The following is a 20,169-nucleotide window of genomic DNA, read 5'->3' as shown; positions in this document are numbered from 1 at the left end:
TTTAGAATTACTTGAGTCTCGTATTGACCTGACTTCTGGAAAATAACTTCCCTTTTAAATACTGCCTGGCCAAAACAGAGTTGTCACTTTTACAGACATTGCTTTCAAAAACTGCATACCGCATAAAAGCCAGATTCCACGTGGCATTAATGACCCTCACTGTCTGCCCCAAATCTTCCCTTCCCTGCTTCCTCCCCCACCACCTTCCTCTCTTACATATACCTTGAATCAGGTCCCAAACATGTGGTTTACTTTCTTGGCTCTCTGGGCCTTAGCTTATATGTTCCGCCCACTCCTCTTCCCCATTTGTCTGCATTCAAGTCCTAGTTCATCAAGAGACAACTTCTGATCCCACCAACAGCAGGTCTTCTCACCTTAGGTCCTCTGTGCTGCCATGGCCTGAGTTTTAATGCTTACGTCTCATTCTGCCTCGTGTCACAATCATATTGTTGAGGACAGGGGCTGCGTCTTCCTTGTCTTTCTTCTTGCCTAGTATTTATTCATTGAGTTACTAATGGAATTCAGTGACATTCAACTGCTGTTTTAAGAAAGAATTAGCTGAAACTGGGCATTTGGGCTGTCCTGAAATTTCTCTTGGTAATTGGGAGGTTTTATTGCTCAGGCCCCAAAACAAAATGAAATATTTTTACCTGGTCAGTGGTGAAGAATTGGTTGTGAAATGTCTAAGAGGCAGGCACCAATATCAGCCATGCTCTGTGGTGTATAGGCTCTGGGAGAACAGCAGTCAGTGACCTCACTTTGTTTTTTTTTTGTTTGTTTTTTTTTGTTTTGTTTTGTTTTGTTTTTTCATTTTAACAGTTTTTAATGAAAGTTGTATACAAGATTACTTCATTCCTGCATCTTCTCAATTGTTTCTTCCTTATATTTGCCCTTTTCTTTTCCTACTTGGCGAGATTTGGCTTTACGTTCGAGGATCTTTTTGCGGTCTTTGTCCAGTTTTAGTCTGGTGATAACCACCTTGCTGGAGTGAATGCCCACATGGACAGTTGTGCCATTAGCCTTCTCCCGCTGCACTCGTTCAATGTAGATGACATACTTCTTCCTGTAAACCTGGACTACTTTGCCAATTTGCTGCCCTTTGTAGTGCCCTCGTACAACCTGAACTTCATCATCCGCCCCGTGACCTCACTTTGGAATGAAGTCACCTCTGCGGTCCACAGTTCATCGAGCATTTTTGGTTTTGCCCAAGTCAGTGTTTTTGCCAAGGCAAAGAGTGCTGAAAAATCAACAGAGAAAGACAATTATAGACTGGGAAAAAGTAGAGCCTGTGGATATCATTTTTGGTTTCTTTTTCTTTTTAACAGAAAAAGAAATGTTTGTGTTAAGGTCTTTGGAAATACAAATGTGCATTAAGTAAAGTGTTGAAATTCCTTTCCATTCAGGAGGCAACCCATTATTAAAAGTGTGGGCATATTTTCCCAGACTTATCTATGTGTCTGCAGTCATCTAAAAATACAGAAAGATGTGCACACACCTGTGTGCCTTTGTCTTTCCTTTAAAAAAATCGGTTCTACTACACACCATATTCTCTAATTTGTTTTTTTCACTTAGCGTGTTGAGGACATTTTTCGATAGTGCTGAAAATAAAAAGAACTCATTCTTTTAACAGCTGAGTAGTCATCCTTCATATGATTGTACCACAGTTGAGCTCGTCAGTCTTATTACTAGACGGTTGGGGTTTGTTCCAGTTTTCAGCACAGACGTGAACCAGAGCTATCTCTGCTGAAGGAATATGTTTTTGTTAACTTATTGGAAGTAGAATTCCGGGATCAAAAGATACGTGCATTTTATTTTAAAAAGAGCTACTAACAAATAGCTCTCCAACAGGCTGTACTGGTTAATATCTGGCAACATAGGGGGTGGGAGAGGGTGCCAATTTCTTTAAATTCTCACTTAATGCTGAATATTATCTTTTTTTAATGTCGTCTTATATATAGAAGAAAAGTATTTCATTGTATTTATCTGAATTTCTCCACAGGTAAAGTTTCCATTTACATTTCTTCACAGATTAGACAGTTTCTGATAATTGGCCATCTGTATTTTCTGAATTGCCTTTTCATGCCCTTTGCCCATTTTTCTGCTGGGTTGTTGGTCTTATTGACTCTTGAGGGCTCTCTATAAAATGTCACGATTGTTTTTTCCCTGCCTCTCATTTGACTTAAACTAGTTTGTGGTGTTTTGGTCTTTAAAGTTTCAATCTTTAACACAGGCAATGCAGTCAACTTATTCTATACGGTTTCTAGATTTTATGTTGTATTTTAAAAGGCAGTCCTTTGCTTTAAAATTATTATTTTTTAAATCATTCTGCATTTTGGAGTGGTATTTATGGTTTTATTTGAGTTCCTTTGGAGTTTATTTTTGCATATGATGTGAGATAAGTAGGGATCAAAATATGGAACATTCCTATCAGACTCCTCGTGCCCTTGCCCAGTCATCGTCCCTGCCTGTCCCTCGAAGGGGGGGAAATACGTGATTACTTTGACCATAGATTAGTTTTGCCTGTTCTAGAGCTTCAAGTGAAATAGACCCATTTAATACAAATTTTTTTATTTTGTTGGCAGCACTGCACGGCTTGTGGAATCTTAGTTCCCTGACCAGGGATTGAACCCGGGCCCTCAGCAGTGAGACCATGGAGTCCTAACCATTGGACTGCCAGGGAATTCCCAATGCAAACTCTTTTGTGTCTGGTTTCTTATGCTTGGCGTGATTCTATTCTGGAGTTTTACAGTACATATTGATATTTGATAGGGCAAGTCTATAAGTTCTGAATTATTTACAACCATCTTATTAGATTTTATCATGATTTTAACTGAAAATAGAGTTTTTTCATCTGCCCTGTTTGAACAAACTCAAAATGGTTTGAAATCTGATTATTTTAATCAGAATCCTAGAAAGCATACCTCAAGTAATCTCAGCATCCCTCCAAAGTAGTTTTACACCAATACTTTGTTTAGCAGAATCTTTTAAAATAGTTATCAGCAAAATAATTTAACTAGAAAAGTAAAGTCAGCATGTTTGCTTTTTAAGCTATTGCCTGATTCTGTGTTGCTGGGTTGTTTTTGTTTCTTTTGACATAATTTCTTTCTTTTTTTTAGAATAACCATCAAATGCTTTTTAATAATTGGCAAAATTTTGAACAGATACTTCACAATATAAATAAATGGCCAGTGACCACATCAGAAAATGCTTGTCATTAGCTATCAAAGAAATTAAAATTAAAATGACTAGAAATGCTAGAAAACAACTATTAAAATAGCAAAGATACAGAAAAACAAACTCCCATACATTGCTATAGAGTATGTAAAATGATGCTATTTGGGGAAGAAAATTGGCACATACTTACAAAATTGAAAGTTCAACTAAAATACAACCCAATTATTCCACTCCTGTGTCTTCAGCCAAAATAAATGAAAGCATAGATCCACACAAAAATTTGAACATGAATGTACAACGTATCTTTTTTTTAGGAGACATAATTTCATACTTAGAAAAGATGCAAGAATAATACAAGGAATTCTCATATATCCTCATCCAGATTCCCCAAATGTTAGCATTTTATTACATTTGTTTTATCCTTTTCTTTCTCAGGACAGGGAAGGAGGTGGGGGAGAGAGAGAAAGAAAGAAAGGGGGGGGGGGAGAGGGAGAGAGAGAAAGAGAGAGATAAAATAAATTAATATATATATATATATATTTTTTCCCCCCCTGAACTATTTGAGAATAAGTTGCATGTATGTGCCCCTTTGCCCCTAGAGACCGCAGGATTTTCTAAAAGCAGGGACATTACATAATCATACGTAGTTACCAAAATCAAGAAATTAATGTTAATATAATACTGTAATCTAAGCTTAGACCTTATTTAGATTTAGTCATTTGTTCCAATAATGTTCTTCATAACTCAAAAGAAGAAAAAATCTAGGGTCTTTTCATTGCCTTCAGTTGTCACGTCTTTTTGGTTTCCTTTAATCTGCAACAGTTCCTAAGACTTTCTTTGTATTTGTGACATTACCATTTTTTGAAGAGCACAGACCACTTATTTTGAAGCCTGTTTTTCAATTTGGGTTGTTTTGGTTGGGTTTGGTTTGGTTTTTTTCCCCTCATGATTAGGTTCAAATTATACACTTTTGTCAGAAATACCACCAGAAGTGTTATTTTTCTCAGTTAACCTCCCTAGAGTCACATCCTGACCATTTGTGTAAGTGACTTGAGGTGGTATTGGTTGGGTTTCTCCACTGGAAAGTTAACTATTTTACTCTTTGTATCTATGGGGAACATACTTTGAGACTTATAAATATCCGTTTCACCCTCCACTAGTCTCAGCATCCACTGAGTCTCGTCCAATGGTGATTTTCTAAATTTATCATTCCATTTCTGGTAGTTGGTTTTCTGCCATAAGAGGTAGCTTGCCCTTCTCCCCCACTTATCATTGTGAACTTAGAGATTCCTATTTTTTTCAGTAGGTGATAAGTAAGCCTTTATGATTATTATTTTGGTGTTCAGATTGTCCCAATGAGAGTCCTTCAGGCTGGCTCCTGTGTCTTTTTGACAGGATCACTTCATTCTTTGAACACTTACTTTCTGGCACAAGACAGTGTTCCAGTGTCTGTTGCTTTCCCTGCCCCACACTGGGAATCAGCCATTTCTTCCAGGTGCCCTCCTTCCTTTTTGTGGAGCGTGCTGTTGTACTCTTTGCTACTGGGATGTCAACTCCTTGGCCAGTGCTGGGTCTGTAAGGTCTTTTGGTCCCAATGTGCCTCATGAAATTAAACAAAGGTAAAGCAATCTGAAATAAGCCAATGACAGCTTAAGAAATGAGAAAAAAATATGGGACTTCCCTGGCGGTCCAGTGGTTAGGACTCTGCGCGCTCACTGCCAGGGGCTGGGGTTCGATCCCTGGTCGGGGGACTAAGATCCCGCAAGCTGAACAGCGTGGCCACAAAAAAATAAATAAAGCTCTGGCTAATATGAACAGTGCACCTGCAGAACTCACTAGCTAGTTATAATTGTTCATCACTTGATTCTCTTGCGTTTTTGAGGTGGCAATGATAGATCATCCACAAGTCAAAGACTTAAGTTATTGCCAGAAACCATTAAAAATAGATACACTATTCTTAAATAGTAAGTAAAGCTAAAAGGAAATATTCTAGTAGCGTGACATGACTAATTTTGAGAAGGTTTTCCTAGATGTGATGACTTGATATCATAAAGTTCTCAATTCCCCCGAAAGTAAACTAAAAGAAACTTTGAGATTTGTCTGTTCTAAAATTAATCAAAAAGAAAATACACAAGAATAACTAAAATTGAAAAACAGTGTTGCATACTTGCTCTCATTTTAACAGTAAGATATTGAAACAGAGTGGGAAGTTTAAGGATTTGTTCATTATAAAGGAAGCACTAAGGATTTTTCAGTAAACAATGTTGGAACAGTCGGGTATCTGGTGGTAGGGAAAAGCTCTATTACCTTCTTCTATGCAAAATAGAAATTCCAACTAGAATAGTATTTTTGTAATATAGTAGTAAGGAAGGCCTGAAATGAGACTTAAAAAAAAGAAACTATAAAGAAAAATAAATTTGGCTACTTGAAAATTTTAAGTCTCTCAATAAAAGATGCCATAAGTAAGATGCAACAACTGGGAGAAAATATTACAGCATGTAAGCATCCAGAAAGCATTAAATATTCCTACAAATTAATAAAATAGACAATCCAGTTGACAAAGAATAACAGATTATGAATAGGCAGTTCACAGATGAAAGAAAAAACAAACAAGGCCTATATACAAGAAAAAAAAATTCCCTTGCTGGTAATTGAAGGAAAGCAAATAAAAATAATGAGATATCATTTTTGCCTGTTACACTGGTAAAAATTTACACAATTCTCAATATCCCACATTGGCAAGGGTGTGAGGAAATGGGTAGTTATTGGAGATGGTAAATTAATAAAGCTGCCTTGGGAGGTTAACTAAACTAAGGAACTCCATAATATGGAATAAAAGATGGAAGTGAGTCAATATATAGCACAAGAAAATATTCCAAGGCCTTTATTGAGTAACAAAAGCAAGTTACAGAATGTATATACAATATGGTTCCATTACATAACAAGTTTATTTCCATTTGAATGATATATGTGTGTAAATCCCCAAGAAAATGTTCTGAAGGACCACCAAGCTGGTAACAATGGTTACCTCTTAGAAGTGCAATGGGGAGAAGGGAGACTAGTTTTTTTCATGTATTTATGAGGGTGGATCTTTTATTAATAAATGGTGTGAATCTTTTAAATTTATTTATTTTATTTATTTTTGGCCGCGTTGGGTCTTCGTTGCTGCGCACGGGCTTTCTCTAGTTGCGTCGAGCAGGGGCTACTCTTTGTTGTGGTGCGCAGCCTTCACATTGCAGTGGCTTCTCTTATTTCAGAGCGCAGGCTCTAGGCACGTGGGCTTCAGTAGTCGTAGCACGCAGGCTCAGTAGTTGTGGCACACGGGCTTAGCTGCTCCGCGGCATGTGGAATCTTCCCGGACCAGGGCTCGAACCCATGTCCCCTGCATTGGCAGGCAGATTCTTAACCACTGCGCCACCAAGGACGTCCCAATGGTGTGAATCTTTTAATGAGTGTATTTGTGTAATCGTGTGGATGTATTTATGTAATCAAGCAAATTTTAAAAAATATTGACCTTTCCACATGCAGCAGGCCACACGGGATACTGGGGGGATATCCCAGCAGAAGTCCAGGGAGGTGGTCTAACAGGTGAGTTGGACGTAATTGCCGAAGCAGAAGCTTAGCAGGGAGAAGAAACCGGAATCCCAGGCGAGGGGCTGGAAGCAGGTTATGGAGACAAGTGCTGAGCGAGGCCTGTAGTTTGGAGACTGCGAACATTGGAGGCGTTTTACTCTGCGGAAGAAGGCTTTGAGGGGTACCTTTTCCCTTAGTACCAAAAACAGTCGCTTTAGTTTTTGCCAGAGTAATATTTTTCATTCACATTAATTTTGGATTCGTTTAGACACACTGTTTTTCGTCTTTGGAAAGTAGGGTATCTTTCCCCAAACCTACTTCCCCCCAAAGTAGGCGATTGTTGATAAGCATCCCAGTAGGGGTGTGCTTTCTATATTGAAGACTAAACGTTCTTAAAACTGCATATTCTGTTGACATTTCTGGTCAGGTCATTTAGCTGGGAGAGTTCTCCCGTGGAAGGGATTTGAGCTGCAGTGTACCTGTGCTTACTGCTCAGGAGAACAGTAGGTCGTGAGATCTGAGTCTGCCTGATGAAAACCTGCTGCCTTTCTTGTGAAAGGGAGAAAGGCAGTATAAAGGGTGGCAAGTTTGTGGTAGTCTACTTAGATTTTTTTCTAGTAGTAATTCAGTGGAATTGGGCAAAAACCAATGTGCATGTTCTAGAATGGTAACCAGCTTTATCAAATACAGTAAGTCTGTGGAAACGTTGCTGGTGTATCTTCCTGGCATATTTACAAAGACCACTGGGTTGAGTTCCAGACATTTTTGAAGCTCAAGGCATGTTTTGCCATAGGAATATTATAAAATGGTATTGGGGTTCCCAGTCAGCCGCCAAGGCTACTTGCACGTAATGTATTGCATTCTAGTATTAGTGTCACAATTCCCTGTGTTCCTAAATAAGATATTCCTGAGAACATGAGTGAAATTAGAATGTGGAAGAATCAAGTAACACATGTTATAAGAAAATTCTCATCCTTGAGAGAGGTTTTTTTAACGTCTGAATGATGGTATAAATGATTAGGGTTGAGCTCCCCGCACACACAAATTCTATATACACTTACGAGATTAATCATTAAATATAGGCAAATTAATGTCTAGTTCTTTTATATTACTTGAAAAACACTTAGTAGTCTTAAGAAATTGATCTTTGCTTTGGGGGGATAGTCTTCGCAGGAAGTGAGTCCTCCTGAGGTTGTGCAGCTAAGGACAGGTGGCTGATGAGCACCTCTTCCCATAGACCAACAGTTCAGATCAGTGGGGGGGAAAGATTAGTAAATGGTGTTGGGAAATCAGTTTCCAGATGGAACAGGCATTTGTAAAATAGTCTTACTCAGCAGGAAAGTGAAAGAATCAAATGTTAAAATGAAATCGGAAAAGAACTAAATATAGGTGAATATTTGTGTGGTCTTGGCGTGGAGATGGGCTTCTAAACATGAAGGTAAAAACCATTTACACATAAAAACCGATTAATAGCTTTGGCTGCATGAAAGTAAAATTTACCCAGAACCCAAAAACAAAACTAAAAGATTGGTGAAGAACTGGGAGAAAATGTGTTGTGTATATGACATGCAAATTAAAAATGAGGAGAAATGGAACAGAGGTTTTTTAATTGGGGAAAGAGTATAAATGAGAAATTTTTACAAATGTGCAAATGATTGACCAAAAAATACAACCTAAGCAGTGATCAGATAAATTCAGGTTAAAACAAGTATTCCTTTTTTGCCTAGCACATTGGCATGGGTAAAGAAATAGCTGATTTTAACAAAGATTCAGAAAAATTGGTACTTTGATTCACTGTTAATGGAACTATGGATTGTAATACTCTTCCTCTGGGGTATCACGATAATATATGGGGTGTTCCTTTTTAATAAAAGACTTTAAAATGTACATACTCTTTGTCCCAACTATGCCATTTATAGAAATATGTCCTAATACGACAATTACCTGGATGCAAAAAAAGAATTACCAGAATGTTCATTTTATAAGCATTTTCTTAAATCTCCATCCATAGGTACTACTTACGTCAATGACGGTGTCTCCATATAATGCTATGAAAATATAGAAAGATGTTCACAATACATTAAATGAAAAGATTATAAAATGGCAGTACAGTGCCATTTTTAAAGGCGAAGTACATGTATATACATGGCACAGTATGGGAGGATATCTATCGATATATGCCACTGTATGATAGCTCGAGGGCTAACTCTAGATGGTAAAATTGTGAAAGGCTTTTACTTTCTTTTTGCTTTTTTATGTTTTCCTTTTATGTCATTGTCTCTGTGGGAAAACATGTTCCACGTTCCTTAACTAAAAAGCAGCACAGGGACTTCCCTGGTGGTCCAGTGGCTAAGACTCCGCGCTCCCAATGCAGGCGGCCCGGGTTCGATCCCTGGTCAGGGAACTAGCTCCTGCCGCAGCTAAAGATCCCGCATGCCGCAACGAAGGTCCTACATGCAGCAACGAAGATCCCGCGTGCTGCAACTGAGACCCAACACAGCCATGTAAATAGATAGATAGATTTTTTTTTTTTTAAGCAGCACTTTTTCTCCCCCCCCCCTTTTTTTTTTCTTTTTCTTTTTTTTCTTTTTGCCACAGCACGCAGCTTGCGGGGTCTTAGTTCCCCGACCAGGGATTGAACCCAGGCTGTGGGCAGTGAAAGTGCGGAATCCTAACCACTGGACCGCTAGGGAAGTCCCCAAAGCGGCACATTTGTATAAGATACTCTTCTCCCCGTAACCAAAGCCACTTAACAAGAAGGGCAGGCCTGGAAAAGGTCTAGTCTACCTCCACCTTATTAAGAATCCATTTCAGGCTCCTCATACTTCCACAGCCAGTTGATAAGAACAGAACCACTTCTACTTGGGGGTAGTAGAGGGGCTGCCTTATGCAGAATGGACTTACCATTCCTGGATTATGGTGTTCCTAAATGGAGAAGTGCCACGGGTGTTTTAGGTTGTCTTATTTCTGTAGTGCTTAGGGCCTATAAAAGTGAAAGTTGTCACATCTGGAAAGTGCATATCGATGATCTCATGCTGTAAATTATTCCTCCAGGGCGCAAACCAGAAGAAGAGGGTGTGGAAGATAACGGGCTAGAGGAAAATTCTGGGGATGGACAGGTATGTGCAGCCTTGTCAGTGAAGCAGGTCCGTGCGTGGACCCATGACAGTCATCTGATGGTGGTATTGTCTTTGTCACAGGAGGATGTTGAGACCACTTTGGAGAACTTGCAGGACATCGACATGATGGATATCAGTGTGTTGGATGAAGCAGAAATCGATAATGGAAGTGTTGCAGATTGTGTGGACGACGACGATGCTGATAATCTCCCGGAGTCCCTGTCTGATAGTAGAGAGCTAGTCGAGGGAGAAATGAAGGAGCTTCCTGAGCCTCTTCAAGAACATGCTGTAGGTAACTCGGCAGTGTCTCTACAGTGTACCCTAAACGTAATAGTTCCTCAAATAGCTTAATAGATGATAAGTTTTATATTTGGAGTTAAGTTCTTTTAATGCCAGTTGAGTAGAATGGGGGCTAATCCATTCACATGTAAAAATCAGATGAGTCTGAAAAACACACTTTGCTTCATTGAAAAATGATGTCTTGTGAGGAACGCAAGTATATGCTCTCCATTTGTATCATGCGGTGTTAAGCCTTTTGAGGATACTATTGTAGATCTTCCTGTTTATTATAGGAGATTGGTCTGTGGTGTAACACCTGGGATGCCTTGAAAATACCAAAACAGAGGTTGAAAGTTGGTCTTTTGCTGTCAACCAATTGGTACTCGCCTAGTCAATCTTTAACACTAACTTTGATGTTGTTTTTATAAAGCCTTAGCTTTTTTTCTTGTTAGATGCAATTATGGTGGGCATTATTTATTGAACTTTGTCTGCCAGACATTAGGCATTATTTCCTTTAATCCTTTCAACAACAGTGTGATATATAGATGCTGTTATGCCCATTTTCCAGTTGGGGAAATTGGGGAGTAAAAAGGTAAAGAAATATTTCCAGGCAACATATAGGTCATATGAGAATAAGAATTAAGACCAGGCTAATTCCAGAGTCCATGTACTTAACTCATACACCACATTGTCTCAGTGCCGTTAAATTTACTGGATTGTGTCATTTCTGTGAGGATGAACGTTTCTCAGGTAGCCAGAAGAGGCAATGAAAAATAGAAGCCATGAGGCGTCTTTGTAGGAATTCCTAGGGCTTGGTGTTAGGACCTAGGAGACACCTGGTTTTCATAGTCCTCCTCAGATCTTTTGTGGAGTATCTCCCGAGTACTCCAGTACTCCCGGGGGAAGGAAGCCCTATTCTCTGCTGGTCCACCCATGCCGTTCCTTGGAATGTGTTTGCATTTTCTTTTGGAACTGATCCTCAGTACCCTTAGAGGTAGCAGATTGTCATCTTTGAAAAGGGAGGGGTGGTGGTTCTGAGAAACGATTGAGTCATTTTGACACAGATAGGGTATGCAATTGTTTCATCTTTTGATGAGTCTCATTCACTGGCTTCCTAAAAAGGAGTACCAGAAACACGAGAGCAGTGAAACCCTTCCTTATTGGCTGCTTTTCCTTAAGGCTGTTTTATTCCCTGTGATTAGAAAATAATATATTCAGTAACAAAAGCCTGGAAATGCCTAAATGTCTATCAGTAATGGTTAAATAACCATGGTTTAGTGGAAGCAGTTGTTTAAGAGTTAACAGCATTGACTAGAGGTCTGCCACTTAACTTGCTGTGTGACCTTGGCTAATTTACTTAATCTTTCTGGGCCTCATTTGCAAAATTAGTAGGTTTGAGGAGGACTAAATAGATGAATGCTTATCGCTAATTTAGAGCAAAAGTCATCAAGCTGGCCAAAGATTTATTGGAACACAGCCACACCTATTTGTGACAATTGTCTGTGGCTGATTTCTGGATACAACAGCAGAGTAGAATAGTCATGACAGAGACCGTCTGGCCTACAAAGCCTAAAATACTCACTATCTGGCCCTTGACCCCAGCTTAGAGCAGCACCTATTGTATAGCAGATGGCAGTAGGGTTATTGCTACTGTTACTATAACATTTATTATTCCTTCCAGTAATACAGCTACTACTTCTATATACCATCTCAATGAACTAAGCTTATTTATATGAACTAGAATAATCTCCAAGATGGCAGCAAAAGTAAGGCAGGGAACAGAATATGCTACTAATCATGGAGACAGAGAAAGGGGAGACGGTCTTTCACATGCGTGTGTGCCCATGCTCTTGTGAGCATGTGTAGAATGTCTTGAGATGGCTGTGTCAGGGGAAGGAAGGAGTGGTGCAAGGTGGTTTCCTAGTCAAGTAAAGGTAATAACAATACATGCTAATTATAAAATATTTTGAAACTATTCCCCCCCCCCAAAAAAAAGTAAACCAACATTCAGGGCTTTATAACAAACAATCTAAATTATGTTAGGTCACACAACAATGATTTTATGAACCCCCTTTCTATATTTGGGGAATCCCTTGCCTTATGGACGGAGCCCACCTCATAGAGTAGAAGCTCAACATACCAGTTATTCTTCCCCTGCAGGCGGGGCAGTGATGGGTCACCTGGGCTTTGCCAGTCCTATGCTTCTGTCCCCACACTCAGTTTGGAAGTTGATGATGCTGAGTGGCAGGGTTCCCGGAGAAGCCCTTCCTATGTGGGCAGCAGCAGTCCCAGCAGCAGTAGCATCCAGGCTCGGCAAGCTGTGGTGGCCATGGAAATCCAAGAACCCACTCTGCAGCGTGATTCTGGATGCTGTTCCTGGAAGAACAGCCCCAAACCTGGTGGTCCAGTCTACCAGGAGAGCCCATGTACTGCCCAGTTGTACTTTTTTTGGCTTAACTTAGACTTTTGTTTTTCTTTGTTTGTTTGGCTTGCATCTTGAAACCCAAACTGATACCATTTTAGTGGGTCTCCTAGTCTGTCTGCAGGTATATGTTTATGTACATTTCTTTCATTTGAGGTGGAATCACAATATAATGCTGTTTTTTTTTGTTTTTTTTTTTTTTTAAATTTTTTTAAATTAATTAATTTATTTATTTTTGGCTGTGTTGGGTCTTCGTTTCTGTGTGAGGGCTTTCTCTAGTTGCGGCAAGTGGGGGCTACTCTTCATCGCGGTGCGCGGGCCTCTCACTATCGTGGCCTCTCTTGTTGCGGAGCACAGGCTCCAGACGCGCAGGCTCAGTAGTTGTGGCTCACGGGCCTAGTTGCTCCGCGGCATGTGGGATCTTCCCAGACCAGGGCTCGAACCCGCGTCCCCTGCATTGGCAGGCAGACTCTCAACCACTGCGCCACCAGGGAAGCCCTATAATGCTGTTTTGATTCCTGCACTGTGTTTAGAATTTCATCTTAAGTGACTTTTCATGACTGTAGCTTTTCACTGTACGGATGTACCATTATGTTACCTTATTATTGATGTAATAAATTTTATTCTCCATTTATTTTACAGGTAGAGGACAAAGAAACTATAAACAATTTAGATACTTCATCATCTGACTTCACTATATTACAGGTAAATTGTTGTATGTCTCAATAATTTTAGAATCAAATATTAGACCACAGTCTCTGGAAACCACTTCCAATATTGTATGGCAGTCCCAACTAAAAGTCATTGCAAAGTTTATTTCCTTTGTTGGCTTCTGTAGAGGGGGTTTTGCTTTCCACTTTCCACTAATATAACATGCCTATTGGAAAGGGCTCATCGTCTTGGCTTCCCTTCCAAGCACTGTGGCGTCCCTGCAGCTGAGAGGAGGGTGTGTTTGCGGGGTTCTTGTTAATTTGATTGGTGGGAGAAGGGCAGCCTGTCGGGTCTGTTCTGGATGGCATCCTCTGCAGAAAGACTATTAGATGAGACGTGAGACAGCAAGGGGGACACCCCCTCCTCAGGAGAGACGAATGGGGCACGGATGAGGATGCAAGGGGGTGACCAGAGCGCTGACCTCACAGCTGGGAAGAAAGATGGATTCTCAGGGGTTCTGGTTCTGCCTTTGGGAAGTTTTTCTCAAAGTACACAGATTTCTTTTGATGACTGTGTCATCTTGGCTGTTTGACTACCATCTGTGTAGAAGTTAAATCTTAGATGAGAACAAATGAGATGTGGCCTAACTTTCAGGTATGGTTTGCATAAATGTGGATCTTGAGTTTCCTTTTTCTTTTTCTGCCAGCCTGTAGATGTAAACTGTTGGAATAAAGCTGGATAGCTAATTTTCAGTAGAAAGTTTTGTGAGGAAATGAAAATACTTAGGCCAGTCATAAGTAAGCTGACTGCCAGTCAGCTTATGCCAGTCCTTGTTTTTTGTTTGTTTTAATAATGTCACCTATGCTGCTTAATTGGAAATCACCTTTTAGACAAGATCTTCATTTGCTTCTGCCAGGCAGGGGCAAGGTTTGTTATTAGCGAGCCAGAACCCCGGCCTTGAGGAGGGTGCAAATCTCAAGGAAACTTGGTGAAACCCAATTCACCTTTAGGGCTGATGTCTCTCTCCAGCTGCAAAGTGACACAGCCTGTTCCTGACTCAGAAGGGAAAGGAGGAGCGGGTCTTGTCATTTTCTTGAGTGTCTCTGTAGGTCAAAGACTCCTGTATACATTATCCTAACCAGACGCTTATATATAGCCCCTCTCAGCGACAAATAGAAACATACGCGTTTCTCTCTAGGGAAAGTTAGGAGAGAATTGTTCTACCTAAAATGATTGTTTCCTTCAGTGTAGAATCTTTAATTCCCAGCATGAAATGAAAAAGAATTGATTACAAATAAATGAAACTATTAAGAAAGTGAAGTTTCCTAGGGCTCCCCAGAATGGCAGGTCAGTGCCCAGTGGAAGTTGCAAGCCATTCACGTCCATGTAACTCATATGCTAAGCACCTGTGCTGTGTCAGATGCATGAGAAGAAAGGTTGGTCTCCATCCTTCCTATGTAAACAGAGCGATGAGTTGAGGCCTGGACTGATAAACAGACTCTCAGTCACATTGCCTTTGCTTAAATCTTTGCTGTGTGTCCTTGAGGAATTTTGCCAGCCACTCTGTGCCTGTCTCCTAATCTGTGAAAAGAAGGATGATACTAATAGTACCAACCTGCTAGGGCTGTGTGATGATTGGTTAATATATATATAGTAAGGTACTAGAATTTGTGCCTAGAACCTAGACAGTGCTTATCAGCACTGGCTGGAATTCCAGAATATTGTAGTTTGTGCAGAGGGAACGTAGGGGTCAGGGACCACATATTGAGAGAAAGTCCCTTCCTTTAGTTGGGTAGCCTCTCTATGACGAGGTGGCCCCTAAGCTAAATGCCGAGGGATGTGTAGGACTTGTCAGGGGTGGGGTGAGGTGCAGATGGCCCTGCTGGAGAGGGAGGTGGGAATGGGGGTGGTAAAACCAACGCTACTGTCGGCAAGGAATAACAATGGTGTGACTTGACAGGGCTTCCTGGGAAGAGTTTGAGGGATATTTAGGAATTAGGGCTGCCTGGTGGGTTGTTGGTTAGAAGAGATAAAGAAGCAGGCATGTGTAACACTGGAGAGGGCTCAGTTGACCAGGTGGGCAGGGGTGGTATGACCGTGCAAAGAGCAGAGGTCAAGCCACCTGTGCCTTCTTTCCCTTGATCTTTTCAATTTTTGGAAACTAATGCTATATTAATTAAGTGAAAATTGATTATCTGATATGTGTCAGGCATTCTATTAGGCACTAAAGATAGAAAAAAATGAAAACACTGCCCTCCAGGGCAGCGTTTAAGACAATTTAGAGGGACAGACAAGCATGTGATGGGTTCATCACCATTAAAAGTGATACAGTGTTGCCAGGCGCTGGGAAATGCAGCAAAGCAAACAACAGTAATAAACCAGGCCCCTTGAGAGCATCCTGGGCTGTGGGGCTTGGGGCTGAGGTGAATGGGCTGGGATGCCAGCTGTGTGGGCTCTTGCCCAGAACAAGCAGGTTCTCCACCTGTTGCATTTGTGAGGTCCCTTGTCTGTGTTTTTAAAATTCCCTTCTTAGTTATTACAGTTTTTGGTGTAAATAAATTCTAGGTTTCATCCATCTGGCACAATCTTATTTATATTTTTTGTTGCAGGAAATTGAAGAGCCATCCTTGGAGCCAGGTACTGTTAAATGAAAAACTTAGCAGCGGGGTTTGGAACCATTCTAGTTTTCCACCTTCTCTAATTTGAATTCTTTAATTTTAAAAAGTTACCTTACTGTAGTATACATTGTTCTAAAGGTTTACGATCCAGAACATACCAGGATCATAGAGATTGGAAACCCAGCCATATCACCAGATCTGTGAAAGTGGCTGACTTCTCATTCGCAAAATGTATTGGTGAGATGAAACTGTCTCATGCCTTTTTAAATGTACACGGCACTTAAACGTATGTAGAGAGAGTTTGCATGCCTCTCGAGAGCAAATACCTCTGTACCCCACAGAACAGATCTTGTGATATTGGGCAGTATCTTAACTTTGTGGTTTTTAATTCAGGCAGTGCAGGCAGTGGTAGGGAGATACGGTTTAAAACATTGAGACGTAACTGGATTCCAGAAGAGGAAAGAGTTTCTTCATGAGAATTCCAAACAAATAACTGTTCACTTTCTGGACTGCAAATATCTCAGAGCACCGATGGAAGAGATTCTGGTTTTCATGTTGGACTGTTCTGTTAAAAGAAATTCAAAGAAATTTGGAAATTGAGCTGTTCAGTGAATGGTGATACATTCAGTTAAGCACCTTGGACTCTGGAAGCTAAATTTGGAAGAGTCATACATAAACGACAACAGAATGAAGACTGTCAAGAATCAGCCAGAAGGTTACGGGGGTTAAATCTCTGGGATGCTTTTCTCTTCCATGTAGCGTAGAGGCTTGCTCTCGCAGGCGGTTGGAGCGCAGGTAGTGTAACCAGTGTAACTTTGTGTACCCGCGGGTTTTCCAATCTCTGTGTAGCTAGCAGTTCTCTTCGTGTTAGTGTGGCAGCCGTGCCAGTTCCACATTTGTGATTGCTTTATTTCCCTGGTAATTAAACCTTGTGCCATTCTATTCCTGTTAAATCCGTAGAAAATGAGAAAATACTCGACATTTTGGGGGAAACTTGTAAATCTGAGCCAGTAAAAGAAGAAGGTTCCGAGCTGGAGCAGCCATTTGCACAGGAAACAAGTAGCGTGGGGCCAGACAGAAAGCTTGCGGAGGAAGAGGACCTTTTTGACAGCGCCCATCCGGAGGAGGGTGATTTAGATTTGGCCAGCGAGTCAACAGCACAAGCTCAGTCGAGCAAGGCAGACACCCTGTTAGCGGTAGTGAAAAGGGAGCCCGTGGAGCAGACAGGCGATGGCGCGAGGACGGACTGTGAGCCTGTAGGGCTAGAGAAGCCAGTTGAGCAGAGTAGTAAAGCCTCAGAGCACACGGAAGCCTGTAGCGAGGAGGCCTCGGAAGCGCCCCCGGAAGCCTCAAGCCCAGACCCCAGGGATAGCAAAGAAGACGTGAAGAAGTTTGCTTTTGAAGCTTGTAATGAAGTCCCTCCGGCTCCTAAAGAGTCCTCAGCCAGTGAGGGCGCTGATCAGAAAATGAGGTTTGTTTTTTCTCAGTTTTAGACCAGACGCTATCTCCTTTTCATTGGTCGTTTAATGACACACATAAGCTGTTGTTTCTGCAATTGGCCAGCCAGACTGATGCAATTGTAGTTTACTTCTAAAGAATGTTTTATTTCTCTTTGTTTATTTTAAGCTGATTACATAATCTTTTTTCTTTTCTCAACCTATCATGGTTGTTTTCTTTAATTCTTCCTAATTATCTTTAGCCCAGCAGAATTAATTAACTCCTGTGGGTCTGAAATCTTATGGTTAGGTCAGATTTCCAATACACGTTTGTCGGGGTATCATTTTTTCAGAACTAAATTTCGGGTAGGTATGCAACCTCAGCACGTATTTTATAATTTTGAGTTTGTTTTCTGTCTGCTTCTTCCTTCTGGAGTGACATTGTCTTTTGTCTCTAGTTCTGTCGAAGATGACTTGGATACCAAAAGGCTTTCCAAAGAGGAAAAGGGTAGGTCAACGTGGCATCATCCCCAAGAGCATGTTTGGCCCCCATGGTGGCGGGTATTTGGTTCTGGGCTGTCCACACGCATCTCTGCCTCACATGTGCCTGTGAGCCCATCTCGAAGCCTTTTCTCCACTCTGTGCCCTGCTCCTCACTGCAGGTTCTGGGTTGCAGGGCAGAGTTGACACATCGATTTGATGCTCATGCTTGATTTTGCCAGAGGGCTTTGAGCTCCTCTGTCCTGACTGACCCTCTGATTTGCAATCTCCTTAACCACGGTGACACTTGCAGATGGAGAAAATGCTTCGAGTTTCAGATTCCTTGGGGCGGTGGGGAGCAGTTTCCCTGGTATTGCAGATTTATCAACACCAGAGCCCTTTATTGATTCACTGATTGAGAAGTAGTTTTGCTGGTCCAGATTCCTCTTCAATCAGTGTTCTAATAAGAACAAAAACCAGGGGTAGGTCGTGCTCTGTGGTTCTACACTGATAGCACCTGTCTTACATTCCAAAGTCGCCTCACTGGATTGGGTGATGCCATTTGGTAGCTAAGGGACTCTCCCACGGGCTGAGCAGCCCCCGACTCGCCATAGTAAGTGGCGTTGCCAGTGGTCCCATCTGCCTAGTGCGCAGCTCCAGAGCTTGTGTAAGGACAGTGGGCGGGGCCCCACACCCCAGCTGGCTTTGGGTACTGCTGGCATCTGGGACAAGTAGGGAAAGTGTCTGGTTTGGAATGATTTTAAGCTTTTTTAAGACTCAGGATTTTGTTGGTGTCGTGTTTTTGACCTAAACTTTTTTTGTGATAGGTCGTAGCAGTTGTGGTAGGAATTTCTGGGTTAGTGGACTTTCTTCTACCACCAGAGCTACAGATTTGAAGAATCTTTTCAGCAAGTATGGGAAGGTAAGACCGGGGATGAGATTTTTAAGCCCATGCAGTATGGCTTCTACGCGCAGATTATTGTCCCCACGCAGTGAGGACTTTAAGTGACTGTGCGTGCCGCTGTTTGACTTCACATTTGCTCACATTGCTCGTGGCGGGTCCGCCCCCCCACGGGGAGAGATGCAAGCCCAGTGGGAGCTCCCAGAGCCCACGTCCACTTTGTATTTCTCACCTTTCCCCGGCCCCCAAGCCACCACACGACTTGATAGCTTCCTGAATCCATTTCTCTGGCTTTTAGGCCTTAAACCCAGGGAGGGCTGTGGAGGGTGGAGCAGAGGGCAGGGTGGGAAGGTGCTGGTAGCATTTTTGTGAGATGGTGGTGATTACAGAACACGAGTGAAGCTGTAGATATGGTTATGAACAAGATCTCTGGAGCCAGGCCGGTGTGGGCAGCTATGGGCCCCAGCTCTGCCGCTCAGAGTTGTGTGGCCGGGGCATGTCGCCTCTCCCGTGTGAACCTCATCTCGTCACCTGGGGGCCCTCAAAGTCGCTGCCTCCATTACGATGGCGTGTGTAACTGGAGCAGAGCTGCTGGTGCCCTGCCTCTGCCCACCTGCTTTCACCCCCAGCTGGGTAGCTCTAGCCCCCTCTTCTCTGCCACCCCTGCCTGTCTCCCTCCGTCCTCAGCCCAGCAAGGGTGGCCATGACGCCCAGGTGGGCCACCTCCCCGCCTGGGTGCCAACTGCAGTCCCCCGTGTGTTGCCTTTAGTCCCTCCTCTTTCTCCCCCTCCCTTTCCCCCTTCCTCCCCATGCTTCCCGGACTCACCTCCAGATAAACTGCTACACCTGTGCCTCCGTGTCTCTCAGTCAGCCTTGGCCAAGTGAGACTTGGCACAGGCTCGTGTTCGTAGTAAGGGTTCAGCAATGATAACAGAGAAAACCAACGTCATTTACCTTGGTTGTTGACGTTCAGGAACTAACAAGGAAAACTAAACTTGACATGTTTCTCAGAATAACTCACGACTCCCTGGGCCTCAGTAATACAAGGTGGGACCCTTTTCTTGATTCTGCTTTGGCCCTCAAAGCAGATGGCTGCTCTCAGCAGGGAAGTGTCAGCCTGGAGCCTGCAGTGTCTTGGGTTCATTGCTGGCTCGAATAAGGGACCAGACCACTCTGAAACCTTCCTTTGGGGGTAAGACTCCATGTGGCACAATGAGGATGAATACCGGCCATGGCCACTGGTTCTGGTGGGACCTCTCCTGAGCCATGGTGCCTTCTGCCATAAAAGGCTGTCCCTAACTTCAGCTTACTGAGGTTGTTGGGAGAGTTAAATAGCATATAAGGATGTATCTGTAGTGCCTGAAACACCTCCTTGAATTTTGTTTTGTTAGTAGTAGGATGGGCTCTGCATTACAGAGCGCTCTTTATAAACCTGTCCTGTCGCTCTCCTTCTGTAGATGTGTCTTCCTATTTCACTGGCCACGTAGATGACTGCATGTTCAGAAACATTTCTTTA

At 42.1% G+C, this 20,169-nt stretch overlaps 1 protein-coding gene across 2 annotated transcripts in view; it reads left to right on the top strand.

Annotated features, from left to right (window-relative positions):
• Nucleotides 1–20,169, top strand: part of SAFB (scaffold attachment factor B) — a 34,874-nt gene that overhangs the window by 3,780 nt on the left and 10,925 nt on the right. For both annotated transcript variants that reach the window (XM_061190680.1, XM_061190679.1), the window contains exons 3-9: nucleotides 9,802–9,866; nucleotides 9,948–10,158; nucleotides 13,214–13,272; nucleotides 15,828–15,855; nucleotides 16,797–17,307; nucleotides 17,731–17,780; nucleotides 18,580–18,674. In XM_061190680.1, coding sequence (XP_061046663.1) covers nucleotides 9,802–9,866; nucleotides 9,948–10,158; nucleotides 13,214–13,272; nucleotides 15,828–15,855; nucleotides 16,797–17,307; nucleotides 17,731–17,780; nucleotides 18,580–18,674 — 1,019 coding nt within the window. The remainder of the gene's footprint in view (nucleotides 1–9,801; nucleotides 9,867–9,947; nucleotides 10,159–13,213; nucleotides 13,273–15,827; nucleotides 15,856–16,796; nucleotides 17,308–17,730; nucleotides 17,781–18,579; nucleotides 18,675–20,169) is intronic.

Source organism: Eubalaena glacialis, chromosome 4, assembly GCF_028564815.1.
Source record: "Eubalaena glacialis isolate mEubGla1 chromosome 4, mEubGla1.1.hap2.+ XY, whole genome shotgun sequence".
NCBI lineage: Eukaryota > Metazoa > Chordata > Mammalia > Artiodactyla > Balaenidae > Eubalaena > Eubalaena glacialis.
Note: the sequence above shows the minus strand (reverse complement) of the source record. Positions and strands in the feature narration are given on the sequence as shown.